The sequence below is a fragment of the Hydra viridissima genome, unplaced genomic scaffold (genome assembly GCF_058129835.1).
Source record: "Hydra viridissima isolate aposymbiotic clone 2 unplaced genomic scaffold, HvirCarnegie_v1 scaffold_6, whole genome shotgun sequence".
NCBI classification, from domain to species: Eukaryota; Metazoa; Cnidaria; class Hydrozoa; order Anthoathecata; family Hydridae; genus Hydra; species Hydra viridissima.
Window position 1 is genome coordinate 16,116,300 of NW_028324305.1, and position 18,116 is coordinate 16,134,415.

The window sequence follows — 18,116 nt, forward strand, 5'->3', positions numbered from 1 at the left end:
GAAAGCGTAAATGTAACAGCATACTGAAAAAAAAACAAAAAAAAAACACCTCAACCAAATGGACTCTGTGAGACTTACAAAAATAAAAAGCAAACATTTTTTCGGCTTACTTTTATAAATAAGATTTTAATAAACGAAAAACGTTTCCACACAATTTAACAAAAAAAGTCGATTAATGGTGTTTTGTTACTGACATTTTTAAGACATGAAACTGTCGAGAAGTTTCTCTTACTTGAAATTGGATACTTCGAAACAAAAATGAATTTTGATATTTCTCAATAATAACAACTCTCAAGATCACGTGACATTTTTTTTTTAAGTTTTCGTGAAAGTAACAGTTCTCATCAAATTAAACGCTCACCTTCTCAACGAACTGCTACGAATATAAATAAAGAATACGCTTTAAAAGCAGTAACGGAGTTTATGTTTTTGTTATTTTTATGTTTTTAATAAACAAAAGTATATATGCTTTTTTCATTTATTTGCTTTGAAACATCTGTGAAGTTCGCCAGCACAGGTAAGATATTTTCAATATGGAGCACTGCAACATTTTTTATGCTGAGGATCGCTTTCTGTCTTTTGGTCTTTGTCATATAGGACAAGGTCTGTTTGTAGGGGTTTTCATAAACTTATTCTGCTTTCTTCCTAGTCTGCTTCATATATTTTTTCTTTCTCTCTGCTTCATATATATTTTTCTTTCTGTCTGCTTCATATATTTTACTAAAGTTCGGAAATTTAAAGTTGCTTGGCTTTTGTTTTTTTTGTTTTTTGTTTAATACTAAAAAGTTTTTGGAAAATGTCATTTCCTTCCATCCGTGGTTCATAGATAAAGTTACAAAAACTCATTTCTCCAAAAGCCTGAAGTTGATCCATCTGAAGTTGATCCATCTGATGTAATAGAACGAACTGAAGTAATTTGAAAACACTTTTTAGGAACAAATTAATTTAAATAAAAAAAGTGAAATATCAGTTTCATTTTTATAAAACTGGTCAAAAACAGGAAGTAAATTAGGTACCAATTTTATTACTGACCACAAATACTGCCATCAGTCAATTGACTTTTCTCTAAAGATTTTGAAAGAATTATCAGAACGTAGTTTGAAAATCAGTTTTAAAAAAACTAATAAACCGCAATCCGTAATTAGCAAAGAAAATCAAATTTGCTTTAAAGTAAAATAAGTATTTCCGACATTTATGATAATTTTCCCTATCTCTTTGGACCGCCATGATTCAGATTTGTTTCTTGCAAATGCAAGTTGTATTTCTTATAGATTTTTGAATTAAGCTGTTTACTTGACTTGTTTTAGCAACTAAAAAGTTAAAATCGATTACTAGTTTTTGTTCAAGAGCTATTTCCGTTCAAAATGCAAAATACAAACGGTAATTTCTAATTTTTTTTTTTTTTACCGTCGTCGTTTTTTGTTCTGCTATTTATAAGTTATTTATCAATGTATAGACCCTGCTTTCTCCGAATTAAATAAAGAAGCAAATGAAGCAAAAAATCCGAACGGTATTTTGAAGCTTGATAATTATAAAACTTTTTGTTTTAAAAACATAACATGTTTATTTTCTTACACAACTTTTTTCAGCATACAACTGTTTTTTACTTCTTAAGGAAATCTTATTACATTGTTCTTTTAGAGCTGGCTCCTCCTGATTATATGCTGTCTCAATTAACTCATTCTCAAACAGGTCAGTATCCACCAGAATATAACACTCTTCAGTTTAACCAACCTCAAAGCCAATATCCAATTGGTATCAACAGTCAGTTCCATCAACCTCAATCTCAATATCCAAATGCGTATTTCATTCCTCGAGTTAACCAACTTCCTGGTCAAAATTCAATCAGCCTTATTCCTCAGATAAACCCGACACAGGAGGGCCTTAACCTTTATAACGAGTGTCAGGTAACAACTTTCATTACACATGGACTTTATTGGAACTAACATAATAAAATGTAGAATGTTAATGAAATATTCCGCAATTATTTTAGACAAACCAAGTAACAAGTTGCTTTTTTCCTCATCCACCAAGTTACAAGTTTCTTGCTCTATTTTCGTGCTTATGCTGCTTTTGTCCAGTTGGTATATATGCCCTTCACAGAGCTTATGAAGTAAGTCAAATGAGTAGCTCGTTAGTTTTTAAGTGGTTAGAGCTAAGTACGAGTTGTTTATTCATTATAATAAACCTGCAACACCATTTTTTTTGTTTAAACCAATTTAAAATTATCTTTCTTTTCTGTACATAATTCGTTGCACGATGAACTCTAATGTTATCAACTCAACTATATTTAAACTTTGCATAAAACATCACTGCAGTGAATGAATTGCTAGCTATAATAAAATGTAACAAGTGCTGTAAATCAAAGTTAAAAGTCAGATTTTGTATAACATAACGCAAGTTCTATTACTCTCCTACTTCAAACATCCAAGTTAACATAAAGTTGTTTCTGTGATCCTCAAAACTCAATCTCTTACATTCTCTTTATTCATTTTATTCGTTTTAAGAATGGTAATCAAAAGATTAATTAATCAAAAGATATTATTATTTATACTTGTTTGTACTTACTGAATATTCCATTTGTCAGACCAAATTTCATTTATGTGAAAAATCTTGAGTTTTGATCCAGAACCTTTTTAAAAGTTTAAATGGTATATTGGATTTTCATAATGTATCCAGAGCGTTAAAAATAACTATACGCTCATTTATATTTTTTGCATGGTCCACTTGAGGTTAAAATTTACGCTCACCATAAATTTTTTCATGACTTTTACTTTTCTGATTCCGGCCCTCAAGAGAAGTTAGCCATGAGAAAGAAAATAGTCTCGTTGAAAAAAGGTAGTTAAAACAACATTAAAAAACCTTAACCCTAACCCTATCGTGGTAATAATATTAATTTTTATTTGCAGAAACTACTTTTCCGTATGACTATAAACAGGAGGGGCTTAATTTTATTGCAAAACAACCATTTTATCTTGTGAAATCTGATCTGCTTCTTCTCTGAAAATCAAATCTTAAAAATCTTTTTTTATAAATACTTATTTACTTTATTGACTTAAAAGATTACAAAGTTAATACTTAAAACTCTTTAAACAACAATTGTAGTTTAATTTATTTTCTTTCGTAATTTACGACGTCAAGCTGTAAGCTCTAACCAATAATTGAGAAGATGTAAAGTTTACAACAACTTACAAAAAAGACAAAAAGCTACGAAAAAAAAAAAAAAAAAAAAAAAAAGACTCGTATCTCTTAATCCACTAAACTCTTGTTATGTTCAACTGAAAAAGTTCTACTCATGTTATATAAAATTTTACACTAATTTATACACATAAACGCGGTTCTCTTTGTTTAGTTCCCAATTTTTGAAACTCTGATCACTTCTGTTTTACAGCGACGGATAAATAAAATGAAATAGTCTAGAATTCAGGAAAGTGGCATTGCCATTTTTCAAATTAGCGCATAGCCACATTTGAAATGCGAGAGTTCGTAATTGATCTTTACGGCTTGCCAAAAGTGACTTTTGGAGAATATTTCTCAGTAAACAAACACAAAGTAGACTTAGCAAATAAATATCTGTGAATCTATATTCTCTTCACTTTCAATAATTACAGAATCAACAGGAATAAATAAAAAAGGCTTTCTATGTCTACTTTGAAAATAAGTATGGAAGGTTTTTTTCTGATTCTCGAAGATTTGAATCTTTTTACAAATGAAAATTTATTATTGAAATATTAAGGTTAACTTTTCTCATGCTTGAAATGAAAAGAATCAAATACTACAGAGTACAAATACTATTTTTATGATAAAGACAACAGCATTGGTAAAGTTACTATTGTGTTAGGCTCATCAGGTGTGATAGATGTAAAGCAGAAAAATCAAAGAATACTTTCTGGTTTGAATAAAACAATTTCATCAGAAGAAGTGAAGAATTAAGGAAATACTTGTCTATGCATCGTTTTTAGTTCCTCATTTTCAATTTCACCATTAAATATTGTAGCATTTTCCAAAATATAAGTTCCTTAATAAAAGAGGAATTTTATTTGCTTTTCTAATTATCTATGCCTAATTTCTTCTAGCGCCCCCAAATAAAAACCTGAATATTCAATTTTATTTCTTGATTCTATACAAAGCTTAAATTTAACTTTTACTTTTATTCCTACACAGTATGAGGTTTCAAAGATTGATTTTTAATTTCCTTAAAGTTAAAATTGGATAATAACAAAACTTTTAACATTATTAGAAAATTTTGAGAAAAATTATTTGAAGATTTTGAGAAAAAATGCTTAACTTCAACGGTTTAATTTAAAACTGATTAACTTATAATTTCAAAATATATAACGGCTAATTTTTGGAAATGTGGATTTTCTTTAATTAGCTTTAACTTTGGAACCTTGAAAATTTAGAAGTTGAAGTTTAAAGATTTTACGAATGTTTAATCTACTTGTAGATGAAAGAAGAAGAAAAATAATTTAAATGAGACTTTTGATGTTAATAAGTACTTTATTGTTGATATTTTAGGTAGATATCGCTTTTGAAGAAGGAAAATATGTTCAATCACAACTCGCATCCGTTGACGCCAAGAAATATTCGTTAATTGCAATTGGAATAGGTTTTGTTTCAACTGTTCTCTCCATTGTTTTGTTTATGTTTAATATTTGAAATTTACCAAAGACAAACACAAAAAAAAGTACCATATTCGAAATAAAACATAAACGACTGTTAAAAAAATACATGACATGTCAATAAAAAGTTAGTAAAATTCTTAATTTATAATAGCTTGTGTGTTTATAAAACATCGAGACAAGATGAGTACTAGATGAGCACGAGAAAAATGCAAATTAGATTATCCCTATATTGCAAAATGAAAACTGCATAGAAGAATTGATGCATAGATGCATAGATGCATAGATGTATACATGCATAGATGCTTTGATGCATAGATGCATAGATTCATAAATGCATAGATGCATAGATGCATAGATGCATAGATGCATAGATGCATAGATGCATAGATGCATAGATGCATAGATGCATAGATGCATAGATGCATAGATGCATAGATGCATAGATGCATAGATGCATAGATGCATAGATGCATAGATGCATAGATGCTTTGATGCATAGATGCATAGATGCATAAATGCATAAATGCATAGATGCATAGATGCATAGATGCATAGATGCATAGATGCAGAGATGCAGAGATGCATTGATGCATAGATGCATAGATGCAGAGATGCATAGATGAATAAATGCATACATGCATCCTTGCATACATGTATCCTTGCATACATGCATCCTTGCATACATGCATACATGGATACATTCATACATGCATACATATATACATATGGTATGCATTTTTATCGCAAAGTAATGTTTCATTCCTTTACAATTTTCGTTTAAATAAGCAAACGATTTTTGTTACCAAATGTTCAAAATGTGCAATATAGAAAAATATTCCGTACAAAGTATTCAAACTTAAGAATAAAAGCACCGAAAAGAATACTATAATGCTCATAGGTCTGAATACCTGCCTAACTCACCTTTAAACGCTTTATCAATGAGCTATATACCATCCAGTTTTAGTGTTCTACAGTATAACTTTTACCTTTCCTTAATCTGGAAATAGTCATGTGGAGAAAATCAAAATATATTAAATTAAACTTTTCATATTCTTAAGGACGAAAGGATTTCATCTACAAAGGAAAGGAGGAGGTTCGTCGTTTAAATACTGCTTACTCCAATAATTTGTAACTATTTGCAAGTCGAATGGTGTCAATAAACATTTGTTTTCTGAAAAAAATCGTATTTCAAAAGTGAATTTGAACTACAAACAGAAAAGTTTTTGTAAAAACTTGAGTTTCTAATAGTTCTTCTGAACAAGGTAATTAGGCCTTCTTTGACAATCATTAAAAACAGTTGCTTAATGTCTTTTTTGAGAACTTAACATCATTTGAAAGCATATATACTTGTAATTTTTCCCTCTACATTTGCATTCATCTTCTTCACAAATTTTATTTAATTTGATCAAGAACTGACAGAAATTGAATTATACCTGCTGAGATTAACACAAGAGCTTAAAGCAAAGGTTCAGAGAGAAGTTGATTGATAAAATCATAAAGTATATTGAAGAAAACACTAGAAAAATAATCGCTGCAGGCAGACAATCATTATATGTAACATGCCCAGAGCTTAAGAACAGAGAAAGTCTTCTGGTTTTATATACAAATAGCTATATCGCATTTTATACCAACTGAGAGTGGTCTGGAACAAGATCTAGTTTTTAATATAACAACATCTTTGAACATTTTGAAGTTGCCTACTGAGTTGTATTACTCTTTTCTGACACAAATATATGTAATATTAGATGGAAATCTGGTGCGATGACTTTTCTGGCAAGAGCTCTTGGTAGTCTACTTATTTAGTTTTTGTATTGTACCATATTGCCAAATAAAACATTATTTGGAAATTAATACAACTTTGAGAGAAATGTCTTTACCCCTTGAGAAACAGTTGCAGAAAAGTTATAATGAAATATATTCTTTTATAAAACATTTTCTTTTAAGTACACATTTTTTTTTAAAGAAGGTTAAATTAAAAAAAATTTAGGAGCGATTTTATACATTTTGTAGAATATTTTGCGCAATGAGTTTATCAGCCTGACGCTTGTTACAATGCAAGATTTATAGTCTATGCTATATACTTTATGTCGCTAAATATGACTTTCAAATTCATTGAACATATGACCTTGAAAAGGAAAATATTATCTCAATGGTAGCATTCACTGAAGCGTTTTACTACGCACCTACCTTCCTGAATCCAATAATAATTAAGGAGCCATTCCAGCCATTCCAGCCATTCCAGCCATTCTATCCATTCTATCCATTCTATCCATTCTATCCATTCTATCCATTCTAGCCATTCTAGCCATTCTAGCCATTCTAGCCATTCTAGCCATTCTAGCCATTCTAGCCATTCTAGCCATTCTAGCCATTCTTACTTTTATGTTCATACCTTCAACAAGGTTGTAATTTGAGAAGATATACAGATTCTTTTCAAATGGCTGGACAGCCTTTTGATTTTCCAATTAGATATTTAGCCAAATTGATTTCAAAAACTTGTTAGAATTACAGCAGCCATACAAAATGCACTGCAGCAATAAAGGAATCACAGGAAGCGGAAGCATTCTATAGTTAAGGTGCCAAGAAGTAATTATAATGCAAAAGCTGCATTGGATGTCTCATAAAGATTGCAGTTTTTCAAAAAGATTGCAGTTTTTAAACTCCAATATGAAAATTTTTCCTATTCCTTTAGAAAACAAAATGCATCATCTCAATTAGATATCTTTTTTATTTTTACATAAATGTAGCTCATCAGATCATCGTAAACAAGTCTCATTTTTAAAATAATATTGTTTTCAATCGGTTAGAGTGCACCATTTGAATTGGGGAAGCTTAGTTTAATTTGTTGTTATAAAACAACCCAGCGCATGAAAGGGTTAAGGAGTTCTAACAGCGCTTCAACTAATAGTGTCTGAAACTGTTAAATAATAAATATATGAAACAAATTACATATAATCAACTAAATAAACTGTTGTTTTTTCCATATTCATCATAATGAACAGTATTTATTATCTTCAATTTTCATTACAAAGAAAAGTTTTTTCCTGAATATTCTGGTAACTGCAGCACAAATAAAACAAACTTTATTTCTGTAAACTTTGTTTACATTAAGATTATCAGCCAAGCAATAAAAAACACAAGTTTTTTTAGGAGATTTTAAAAACGTTCAAATAATTCTCTTTTAATAAAACTTGGATTGACTAGTAAAAATATTCTTTAAAAAAAGATAATGCTTAATACTATAAAATGATGCATTTGCATGTCGAACAAATTAGCATTCTGCAATCATCTTGGCAATACTACTTAAAGGTTTTCTGCTCGATATAATCTTTAACTAATTTGATGTCCTCTTATTCAAGATATGCTAATGAAATATAAAGGATTAATATAGATAAACGAGATAAATTCAAAATTTCAAAAAAAGCTTAAGTTATTTTTGTGTGCATGTGTTATTTCATGTTGTATACTTCTTTTCTGTTAATATCGATTACGATGCACGCAGCATGCTGCAACAGTCTCCCATTTAAACCATCTCTGAATTCGTAGTCTGAAATGTCTGTTACTTATATAATAGAGAAGAAAACCAGGATTTAAAGATCCTAGAATTTTTCCTAAAAACACAAATAATAGGAAAGAATTTCTTTCAGATTGAAAAAAGAAAAATTATGATAAAATCAAAGATGCACATTAAATGATGGATATACTAGAATAAGAGCTTTAATAATTATGAAAGATTTGCTAAAATACTTTGCGTTTCAGATAATTTTGTTAAACAATTCTACATTATTCTTTGTGTTTCACCTTGTATGTACCTAGTAAATCTAGAAAACATATGTAATGCATTATGAATGATATCCCATGCCTGCTTCAGGTCACAAGATGGTTGTGGATTTACACCGGGTTGTAACAGACAAATTTATCTCAATTGTTTTTTTAATATTATACATACTTAAGATGACGTTTTTTTTTGGTAATCGTCTGAACATTCCGATTAATTTTCGTACATTTTTGATCACTGGACCACAACTTACCTCAGTAGCATCACATTGTTTCCTCGATGCCAATTATGACTAGCATCGAGATGAACCAATTCATCGTTGTCAGAAAAATTATCATCCTTGCAATTGTTATTCTCTAAAAAAACGTCTTCAAAATCTGATTGTTTGTCTTCGTCGAATTGCTGATCTATTTCTCTTTCTATATCCTGCTTTTAATATAGTGCTTCAACAATGGCCGGTTGAAAACCATGAGCAAAAGATAACTGTTAATTTACAGTTAATATTCTCCCAACATTTTTCATCACACTTGCTCCGTCAGTCATAATCCTAACGATATCTTTTCGCAAATCAAGTCCACGTTGTGCAAGCTTTTGTGCTAATAGCTCAATAGACTTATCTGCAGACATTGATCCTGTCATAAGAATTAAGCCTAAGCTCAAGAACTGACGATTTCTTGCATGAAAACTAATATTCATGTAGCAACGGCTACGCAGTGCTGTCCATTCATCAAAAGATAAATAAAATCTTTCTTCTACACCAAATTCAGGTTTTTTTTTATCAGCTAAAAAAATAAGGAGTTCTTTAATTACTGAATTAAAGAACTCCTTATTATTTTGCTGTAATCTGCAACCATTTTACGCACAGTGTTGACTGTTGTGGGTAAACTTTCGAATCCTGCAGCAATAAGACCTACATGTATATCACTAGAACGACATATAAAGTTGAACGAAATCCCATCAAGGGCTGTTAATCGTGTAAGTGTAACAGGAAGTGATTTTTCTTCTCGCTCCAATATCGAAAAATATTTGATTAACGTTTCTGGTGTGAGGTTAATTTTATGGACAGAAAGAAAGTGCGTATGGAGGCCTTTCGTTGAGCCACCTCTGATTTTTAAAATGTTTTTGCAGTCAGAATACTTACACATTGCTTTTTGCCCTTTTTCTTCTCTTAAGAAATGTTTCCTAACAGTAAAATTACTTTTTTTGTCATATTCCATGTAAGAAGCCATTACAATTTAAGAAAACTTACTGTTCAAATAGCCTGAAATTTTAATTTAATTAAAACTAGTACTATAAAATAGTCATAGATAGATAAGTAATCGAGATAAAAATTATAAGAAACTTCAATAAATGCGACTAAGCACCAACAAATTTTAAGAATGTAATTACAATCCAATTTCAATTATTATTAATAAACTTAATCCAATTATTCAAAAACATAACTGAAAGAATTTCGAATTTGTAAAGTTTGAATTCGACTGCAATCGAACGAAAAAAAATAATCCAGGAATATTCAATATGAAAACAGTCAAATCTTGACCGAAAAAATTTTCATTTTTAAATTGTTCAACGGAAAAAGATTTTGAAAAAAAATCCCGGGATTAAATGGTTAATCCAGGGATTTTGGGATTGTTAAAAACCGCGGAATCCCGGGATTACGGGATCCCGGGATTCCCAGCCCTAATTTAACTTGGTATTAAAATCAGTTAACACTTTTCCAGACAAGTTGAGAAATTAGACTAATTCTAGAATAAGTTTTCTTAAATTCATTTTTCATGATTTTAACAGATACTTAACAACATTGGTTGTCTGTCGGTATAAATATAAAACTCTTGAGTTATTAACGTTATTCACCTATTACATCAAAACTAATGTGTTTTAGATTAATTTAATTATAATTTGAATTATAGAGTGAAGCTGACAGTTTTATGAGACGTTTCTAAACAATTTTGAAGGGGATCATTACCAGAATTTCTATACAATAACTTGCCTCTCTGAAATCAGCTATAAACTCTACGTTCATCTTTAAATAAAGAGTTAATGAGCTCCTGAGTCTCTAACTCTTCTTAAAGAAAATTCTTGCTGCTCGCAAATTAATATAGTTTACATAGTATAAAAAACATTTACAATTTTATGACTATATTAATGCCTCAAACTTCATTTCTAGTATTGAAAATTAGTCTCGAACTTTGACTTACAAGCATCAAATGATACAAAGGCACAAAAAGGTCATATTCTTTGAAAGGTATTTATGAAGTAGTTTACACTTTTTAATTTTTAAATTTCAAAGTTCAGAAATAAATTATTTCTTAAAAGTACTACCTCCTTTTTATAATGATTTTACTTTAAAAACAGAACTAGTAGCATAAAGAAATAATATCCTGATATCTGAGTCAATGATCAAAAACTGTCCATGTTTGTTTTGGTACCGGAAGAATTCTGTTTTTAAAAAATTTCAAAGCATTATGGGATGTCTTGTGGAGCTAAAATAATGTTAATAAAATGCAAATCAGTAAAATATATCAACATTTGCATTAACCATACTTTAATACACTTTTGTAATTTTATAAATAGGTATATTTGTAACCAGAAGTGGGCACTTCCGATAAAAATTCCGATATTCCGATATTCCGCTAGTATCGGATTAAGAAAAAAATATTGGACTATCGGGCTAATATATATATATATAAGACATCGGACTATCGGAATGATTATAAAAAATATCCGCTACTCTGATAACTATCGGACTAAGGAAAAAGTTTCGGATAATAGGACTAAAAAAATAACTCTGACTTCTATTGGACGGTCCAAATTTCGTATTTCCGTCTTCCTAATATTTATACATGAAATAAATTTTTTTTTTTCAAAAAGATCAAATTCAAACATTGTGACGACAACATTAGGGTGTATGTATTTGTTCCGCAACTTTACGATATTCTCTTTGCCCCTTTTTCAGTTTTTACTTTGCAACAATCGAATTATTTAGGTTTTTTAATTAAGAAGATTCAATACACATACATACATAAATATGTATATATATATATATATATATATATATATATATATATATATATATATATATATATATATATATATATATATATACACACACATATATATTCGATATTACTGTTAAAATACGCACTGTTAAAATACCGTTAAGTGTCTAACTTTGCATAAAAATTTGACTTATTTGCAATTTTCATCTATAAAAATCTGCTTTAAACTTCTTATTATATTGATGTAAACTAGCAAATCATTTATTTAGGATATCTTAATTCTATTTTCATTGTTAAATTTATTTTTACAAATTAAGAAGTAGTTTTTCAAGTTTGTTTAAAAAATATGCAAAGTTAACCAGGGGTCTGGGTAACTTTGAAGATTTTCTTTTTTTGAATAAAAAATCAAAATTGACAAAACACACTTCAAAAGCCCTATTGAAAGCCTAAATCTGGTACTTTGAAAAGTTTCCTAGTTTTGCTTATTTTTTCCTCTTTGCAATTTTCTCTGAGGCAAAATCACAACCCTCGTTAAATTTTTCTAGATCTTCAATGCTAACACTTTTGCCTGCAGGAACAGAAAGTTTCTTTTTTCGTTTATTAGTTCCTTCAGATTCCAAAGATTTAAATTTGTCTTGTAAGAAAACCTTAAAGCTGTCTTCTTGAAATTCTTTATCATAAGATTCTCTTTCTCTAAATTTTGTAAGAAGTTCATTGACATTCACCGGATAGACACCGCACTTTCTAAAACCTGATTGTAAATAACGAGCCTGATTTGGCTCTACAGCAGACATTGACTTGTTCAAAAGTTCTGGGAAATGTTGTTTGTCAAGAGATGTCTTTGTGCAGCCAACAGGTGAATCTTTATACTCTGTGATAATTTTACGCCAAGCTGTTTTCAAAGGTTTAAAGAAAGCTACATCTAGGGGTTGAGTTTCCTCTAATTTGGAAAAATAATACGGTTTACCAGGTTTTAAGTTATGCTCTCCTTTCAATTTGTAACAAATCGTACTTCGACTAACACCATATTTTGTAGCAGCTTGCTCTTGTGTCAGCTTTTTAGATTTTACATCTTCAAGACATTTAGCTAGATCGTCCTCTTTATAGTTTTTGTATTTTCTGGTTTTAAGCTTCTTTTTGTAATGACTTGACATCTGGAAAAAACATTACTAATAACTTGATTTGACCTTGAGTTACCCAAGAAATTATTTAAAGCTATAAAAAAGTATGAAATGACTCTATTATATAAAATATTTGCATGAAGTTTTAGAAAGTATTACTTTTGGATGACCAATGACATTTAAGGTGAACTTTGTACATTGTGCAAAGTTATCCCAAGTTCTGCCAAAAAAGTACTTTATTTACAAGACTGTTAAATTTTAATTTTTTTTTATCGATATTAGTTTAAACACTTAGTATACTTCAAATCAATACCATAATAAACACTTTAAGCAGTTTTTTCACTTTTGAGTTTAAATCTGATCTGCTGTACAGATAAAAGTTGAAAGACATAATTTTTGTATTCTACTTCTATGTTTACACAAAACGACTCATGTTAAGAGAAATTGGGTTAATAAAACTTTTTTACATGAGTTTCGTATTGACACTAAAATAAACCGTCGGATTCTAAAGTGATTTGCATTTGTAGTTCAACTTTTTAGTTGCTAGAGAGTAAAACATCTTTGACATACTGTTGTGCAAAGTTACCAACGGTTGTGCAAAGTTAGGCACTTTTACGGTACGCACTGTTAAAATACGAAAAGTCGACTTTCAATAATTCGAAAATTTCTCTGATTTGAACTTTTATTTTTCCCCATAAAATTTGAATTAGAGTGACTTACGATATATATAAGTATTAATAAATCATTAATTACTTGAAAAATAATCATTGAAAAAACAATTAACTTCTACATATAATAGTAGGAGATTTTTTTATGACGGTTATTTAAGGGTTTTTTTATGGATTTTGAGAAGTAAAAATTTAGGTAGGGGAGAGAAGAGAAGGTGTAGAATTGCAACGTTGTGCTCGATGTGAGAATGCTGCAGATGTATACCAGTGTTCGATGTTATCGTTTCATTAGATTTTAATTTCTGTAAGTAGTTACAGTTAGATACCATTGCAAGATGATATTGACAAGTATTTGACATAGGTATCGAGCCAGCTACCCAGTGCTATGAACCACTGTAATATGTCAATTAATTAATTAATGTTATTATTTTATTAAATTTAACTTTCTGTAAATAGTTACAGTTAGATATCATACTAAGTTGAAATGGACAAATGTTTGACATTTGATTCAAGTCGGCTACCTAGTGCTATGCGCCACCACCCCAAGTATGTGAGTAAATTTGATCTTACTTCGCCCGAACCCAAAAAACAACGGCTCTAAGGTGTTTAGGAAAGTTGGGCAGCAAGGTTTAAGGCAAGGAGATCAAGTAACTTGCGACCTCATTCAGCAACCTCAAGATCCAAAACAAAGCCCAGCACCATCTGGGGGCTACTGACTTCATAGCTACCCTAAGTGCTGGCTCTAAGCTTGGCAGACATGCATCTGGAACCAAGTAATTATAATTTTATTATTCAGTCAATCAGTGTTTCGTTTCTGAATCTACATGGATCCCATTAAATTTTGTCTCCTGCAGTATTTTGAATCCAGATCAATAAGCTTTTGAATTCTTTGTCCTTCCTTTTTATATGTCAAAATAGTAAAACGTAAGTAAGTTTCTTTAAAGAATAACTGAACTTGACCTTTATTGTACATTTTTTCCTTTTGGATATTGGATATTGCCCAGCTGGGAGGCTAAGCCAAAGCTGCTCTCACCAGCAGTTTAGAGAAATTTTTTTGGCATGATTGTCCACTGATGTGTGATTGCAAAACTCTCAATAGAGAAGAAGCTGTTCTGGGCATAAAGGAGATTCTTGTCCAGCTGACAGGCGATTATTTAGCCTAGCCCATTGTGGATCTGCTCATCGAGATTACCCTCTTCAGCAAGACCATAAGCAAAACAACGTACAATGCTGTCTTCAAGATCAAGTTTTCTGGTGCTTTGGAGGATGAGGAGGAGGATGGTAGGTTAATCCTAATAGTTGTATTTGTCTTCTTGTTTAGTTTAAAATGATAGTTCAGTAAGAAAAAGATAAGTAGTTAAACTATTTTACTTAAAGTTAGAGAATATGTTTAAAGTTATATGAAAAACATTGTTTTCCATTATTAGATAATAAATTTATCTGAACATGATTTTTATATTTCTTTTTATTTTGTTAAATTTTAAATAGCAAAATATACTTTTTATTGCCAAGGTACCTAATCTGTACTAAATTCATTTTTTATATCATAATATTTCTGAGATCCTGATCCTGAGACTGATAATGAGGAAGACGAGACAGTTGTCAAGCCCATCGAGGTGGAGGAGCAGGTCACCTCATCCACCATATGTCTTGGAGCATATGGTGGATGAGGTGACCTGCCTTGACCTGCCCACTCACCGCTGCTGTGGTGCCTATACAGTCAACTTAATGGCGACAGTAGATGTTAGCAAAGTGACTTTCTACTCATAAGTTTTATCAGTGTTTGCAAACTGAACAAATGTTTTTCCGAACGAAATTAGGTTTGGCTAAGCTAAGGTAAGATAGATTAGGCAAAGCGAATCATATTTAGGAAATGTTAGGGAAGGCTAGACTAATGTAGGTTAGGAAAAAAAAGTTACTCCCCGCCCTGTAGAAAAAACCTAGTTACACCCCTGGTAACTATACTGTGTATGTGCCAGCAAGCCTACTTAACTTTTAACAGCATTCCAGTATTCAGTATACAAGTTCTTACTTTTAAATTAGTTATAGCTAATAATGGTTTATAGTTTGAACTTTTTATGAAGAAATTACTAAAAATGATTAAATATTTTAAGGTAACAGGTTGGAACTTTGGTGCCAAGGCTCCTTTCACAAAGATTGCTGGAAAGGTACAGCGGTTATAGAATTGTCAAAATAGAATGAAAGTAGTGGCAAACAAGATCAAGGAGGTCATTGGCAGGAAACTACGACCTAGGTGTGACTTGCTGGAACTCACATAATGAGTCCTGTGCTTTGCTCCATCAGGTGCTTGAGAATCCATATCAGAAGGATGAGCTTAACATCTTCATGCGCAAGCAAAGCCTGCCGCCCTTTTATAAGACTGAGAGAGCTCTGCTGGGTAAATATTGCAAGCTTATAAAGCCTATTGCCGAATGCCAACACAGTCTGCAGTCTGAGGAAAAGGCCTACATGGAAATTTTCCTACCCACCGTCAAGCTTATGAAGGATAAGGTGGTAGTTATGAAGAACAACAAAAGCACCGTAGAGGGGCAGCATCTTATCAACTTCCTGCTGGAGAACCCTAACAACCCTAGGGTGGTCTTTAAGGGAAGGTTTGAGTATATGTTCAGTGATAAGAACCTCCTCATAGCCACAGCTCTCCATCCTCACTTTCAGCTCGGGGTTGTTAGGAAGATAAACATACTCATAAAGGCCGACATGAAGAGAAATATCATCATTGAGGCAGTGATGAAGGCAACCCTGTTGAAGAGATTTGCGGGATTGAAGTAATGGCAGGTGCTAAAGATGACCCCTTCAAGAATATGAGGAATGAAGATATGGTGGCCAGTCAGGGCCGCCTAGAAGAGGACATGGAGAAAACCTTTGATGAGTGGAACAGGGTCAGGGGCAACAGCAGGATCCACGCCTTATTTGACTAGTTCTCCCAGCTCCGCAGAAGTGTCTGATTGGACATTTTTTTAAAAATATAATACCCCTTTGCCCTCATCTGCGGCCGTGGAGATGCGCTTTAGCTAGGGGATCAAACTTTTTATGGCCAAAAAAAAATCAATACAATTCAATAATATTAAATCTTTTTGGCCTCAAAGTCTTTGATATAATACAATAAGTTCAAAATTGATATCATAGCTTTTGTATTTTTTATGTGAAATAATTTATTCAACTTATGCCTAGTTTTTCTTGCACTGCATTTATTAAATATTGTATGTAAGGTAGTCACTCGTAAGCCTATAGCCATTCTTTTAATTTTGAAAAACTTTGGAACAAGAGAATTTTTTTCAAAACGAGTAAAAGAATCAAAAAAAGCATAAAAAAATTTTTTTTTTAGCTATCGGACTATCGGAATATCTATAATCAGACCGGCAAATTAGGAAAGCTATTGGATATCGATATCGGATTAGGAACTCAATTTATCGAACTATCGGATATCGGACTCAAAAAAAAAAAAATAGCGGTTACCCACTTCAGTTTGTAACACTGCTTTTGCATAAATCTCTTTAATCAAATAACTTGAAATGCAAAATCAAACAAAATAGATTTTTTTTACTTTAAAAAATGATGCATTGGTATCAAGAGTTTGTAAAAGCTGCCAAGACATTTCTATTGAAAAATATAGATTAGACATTTTTAGAGGACACAGTGAATGTAGTGTGATAAAATCCAGGTAATCCTAAATCATAGTTTTAAATATTAAGTTGTTTTATTAGTAACTTTTTATTATTTTATTAGTATCTTTTAATTAATCGCTTTTGAAAAAATCGCTTTTAATCTAATAAAAATCGCTTTTAATTTAATCGCTTTTAAAATCACTTTATTCCATTCTTATTAGATTAAATATATATTCTCTATTTAGATGCTAAATTGTTAGCTGATGATACTGAAAAAGAAAAAAAGCAAACGTTTTTTAAGAAATATGTTTTTTGAAAAATAACTTAAAAATCAAATTAAGCATGGATAAGAGAATCAATTTTTTTTTACGTCTTGTTTCGTGGTGCCTAATCTCGATTATAAAACCTTATAAAAAAACACATTTTAAGATATTTTCTCATATAAACAGAGCTTCTAATTAGACTTTCTTTAAAGATATGTAAAAGTACAATTACTTAATATTATTTCAATAACTTGTTGTATAATAATTCTTTTAGTTAACAAAACTTTCATTTGCGTTAGAAAAACAGTTTCCATTTCGTGAATCAAGTTTTGTAAAAAAAAAAAATTAGTATTAAATAAATCACTTTCACTTGGTGTCAAACTTGAATTTATTTTTAAGATATTGAACATCTTTTTTCAAATAATCAGCAATTGATTTCAAAACCTCTTTAACTGAGTGTGAAAACTAAATCACTTAAATCATTTGGTAATATACAAGGTTATAGTTTTTTTTTAATAATGCAGATGGCTGTTTAAGGATCGCATGTTCATTTGAAGAGTTTTGGCTCTGACTTTAGGAGACAAATTTCTCTTTTGCAATTACAACTGACTTGTTCTGTTAAAAGGAGTGCTAACACATTTTGATAAGCTGATTCTAATTGCATCGCAGTTCAAACATTCTTAACTTCGTATTAATGCAAAAAAGTTATATTCACAGTCCTGATTAAACTGAGCTGTGCAAACATTAAAGAAGTCCTATTTAAGCAATTCGTTTGTGAGACAAATAATATTAGAAATAGATTCAACTAAACCCCAATGGCTGGATATACCTTTTTTACTGTGAGCACCACAAAAATGCCTCCTCTTCATCCAAACTCTCAAGTCTTCGAGCTGCTGAATAAACTTAATATTTAGAGTTAAAGCAGAATGTGTTGGTTTATCTGCTTTTGGTTTACGAGAATTCAGCATGGCGGAATGCTCTACCCTAAACCGACTGCAAGCTCGCTTGAGATGGCCCTCATTCATGTTGTCCATTA

At 30.8% G+C, this 18,116-nt stretch overlaps 1 protein-coding gene across 2 annotated transcripts; it reads left to right on the top strand.

Moving 5' to 3' along the window:
* The first annotated feature begins 355 nt into the window (after positions 1–355).
* LOC149887262 (uncharacterized) lies at positions 356–4,749 on the top strand. 2 transcript variants are annotated; one of them, XM_090091344.1, is made up of 5 exons: positions 356–1,380; positions 1,457–1,510; positions 1,642–1,907; positions 1,994–2,113; positions 4,519–4,749. In XM_090091344.1, exons 1-5 carry the CDS (start codon positions 1,365–1,367, stop codon positions 4,657–4,659), a joined length of 597 nt encoding a protein of 198 aa, XP_089947470.1. In that variant the 5' UTR covers positions 356–1,364; the 3' UTR covers positions 4,660–4,749. The 2 variants fall into 2 exon arrangements, with proteins under 2 accessions (XP_089947470.1, XP_089947471.1); XM_090091345.1 differs by lacking the exon at positions 1,457–1,510 and having other exon boundaries at positions 1,285–1,380.
* Positions 4,750–18,116: the final 13,367 nt, after the last annotated feature.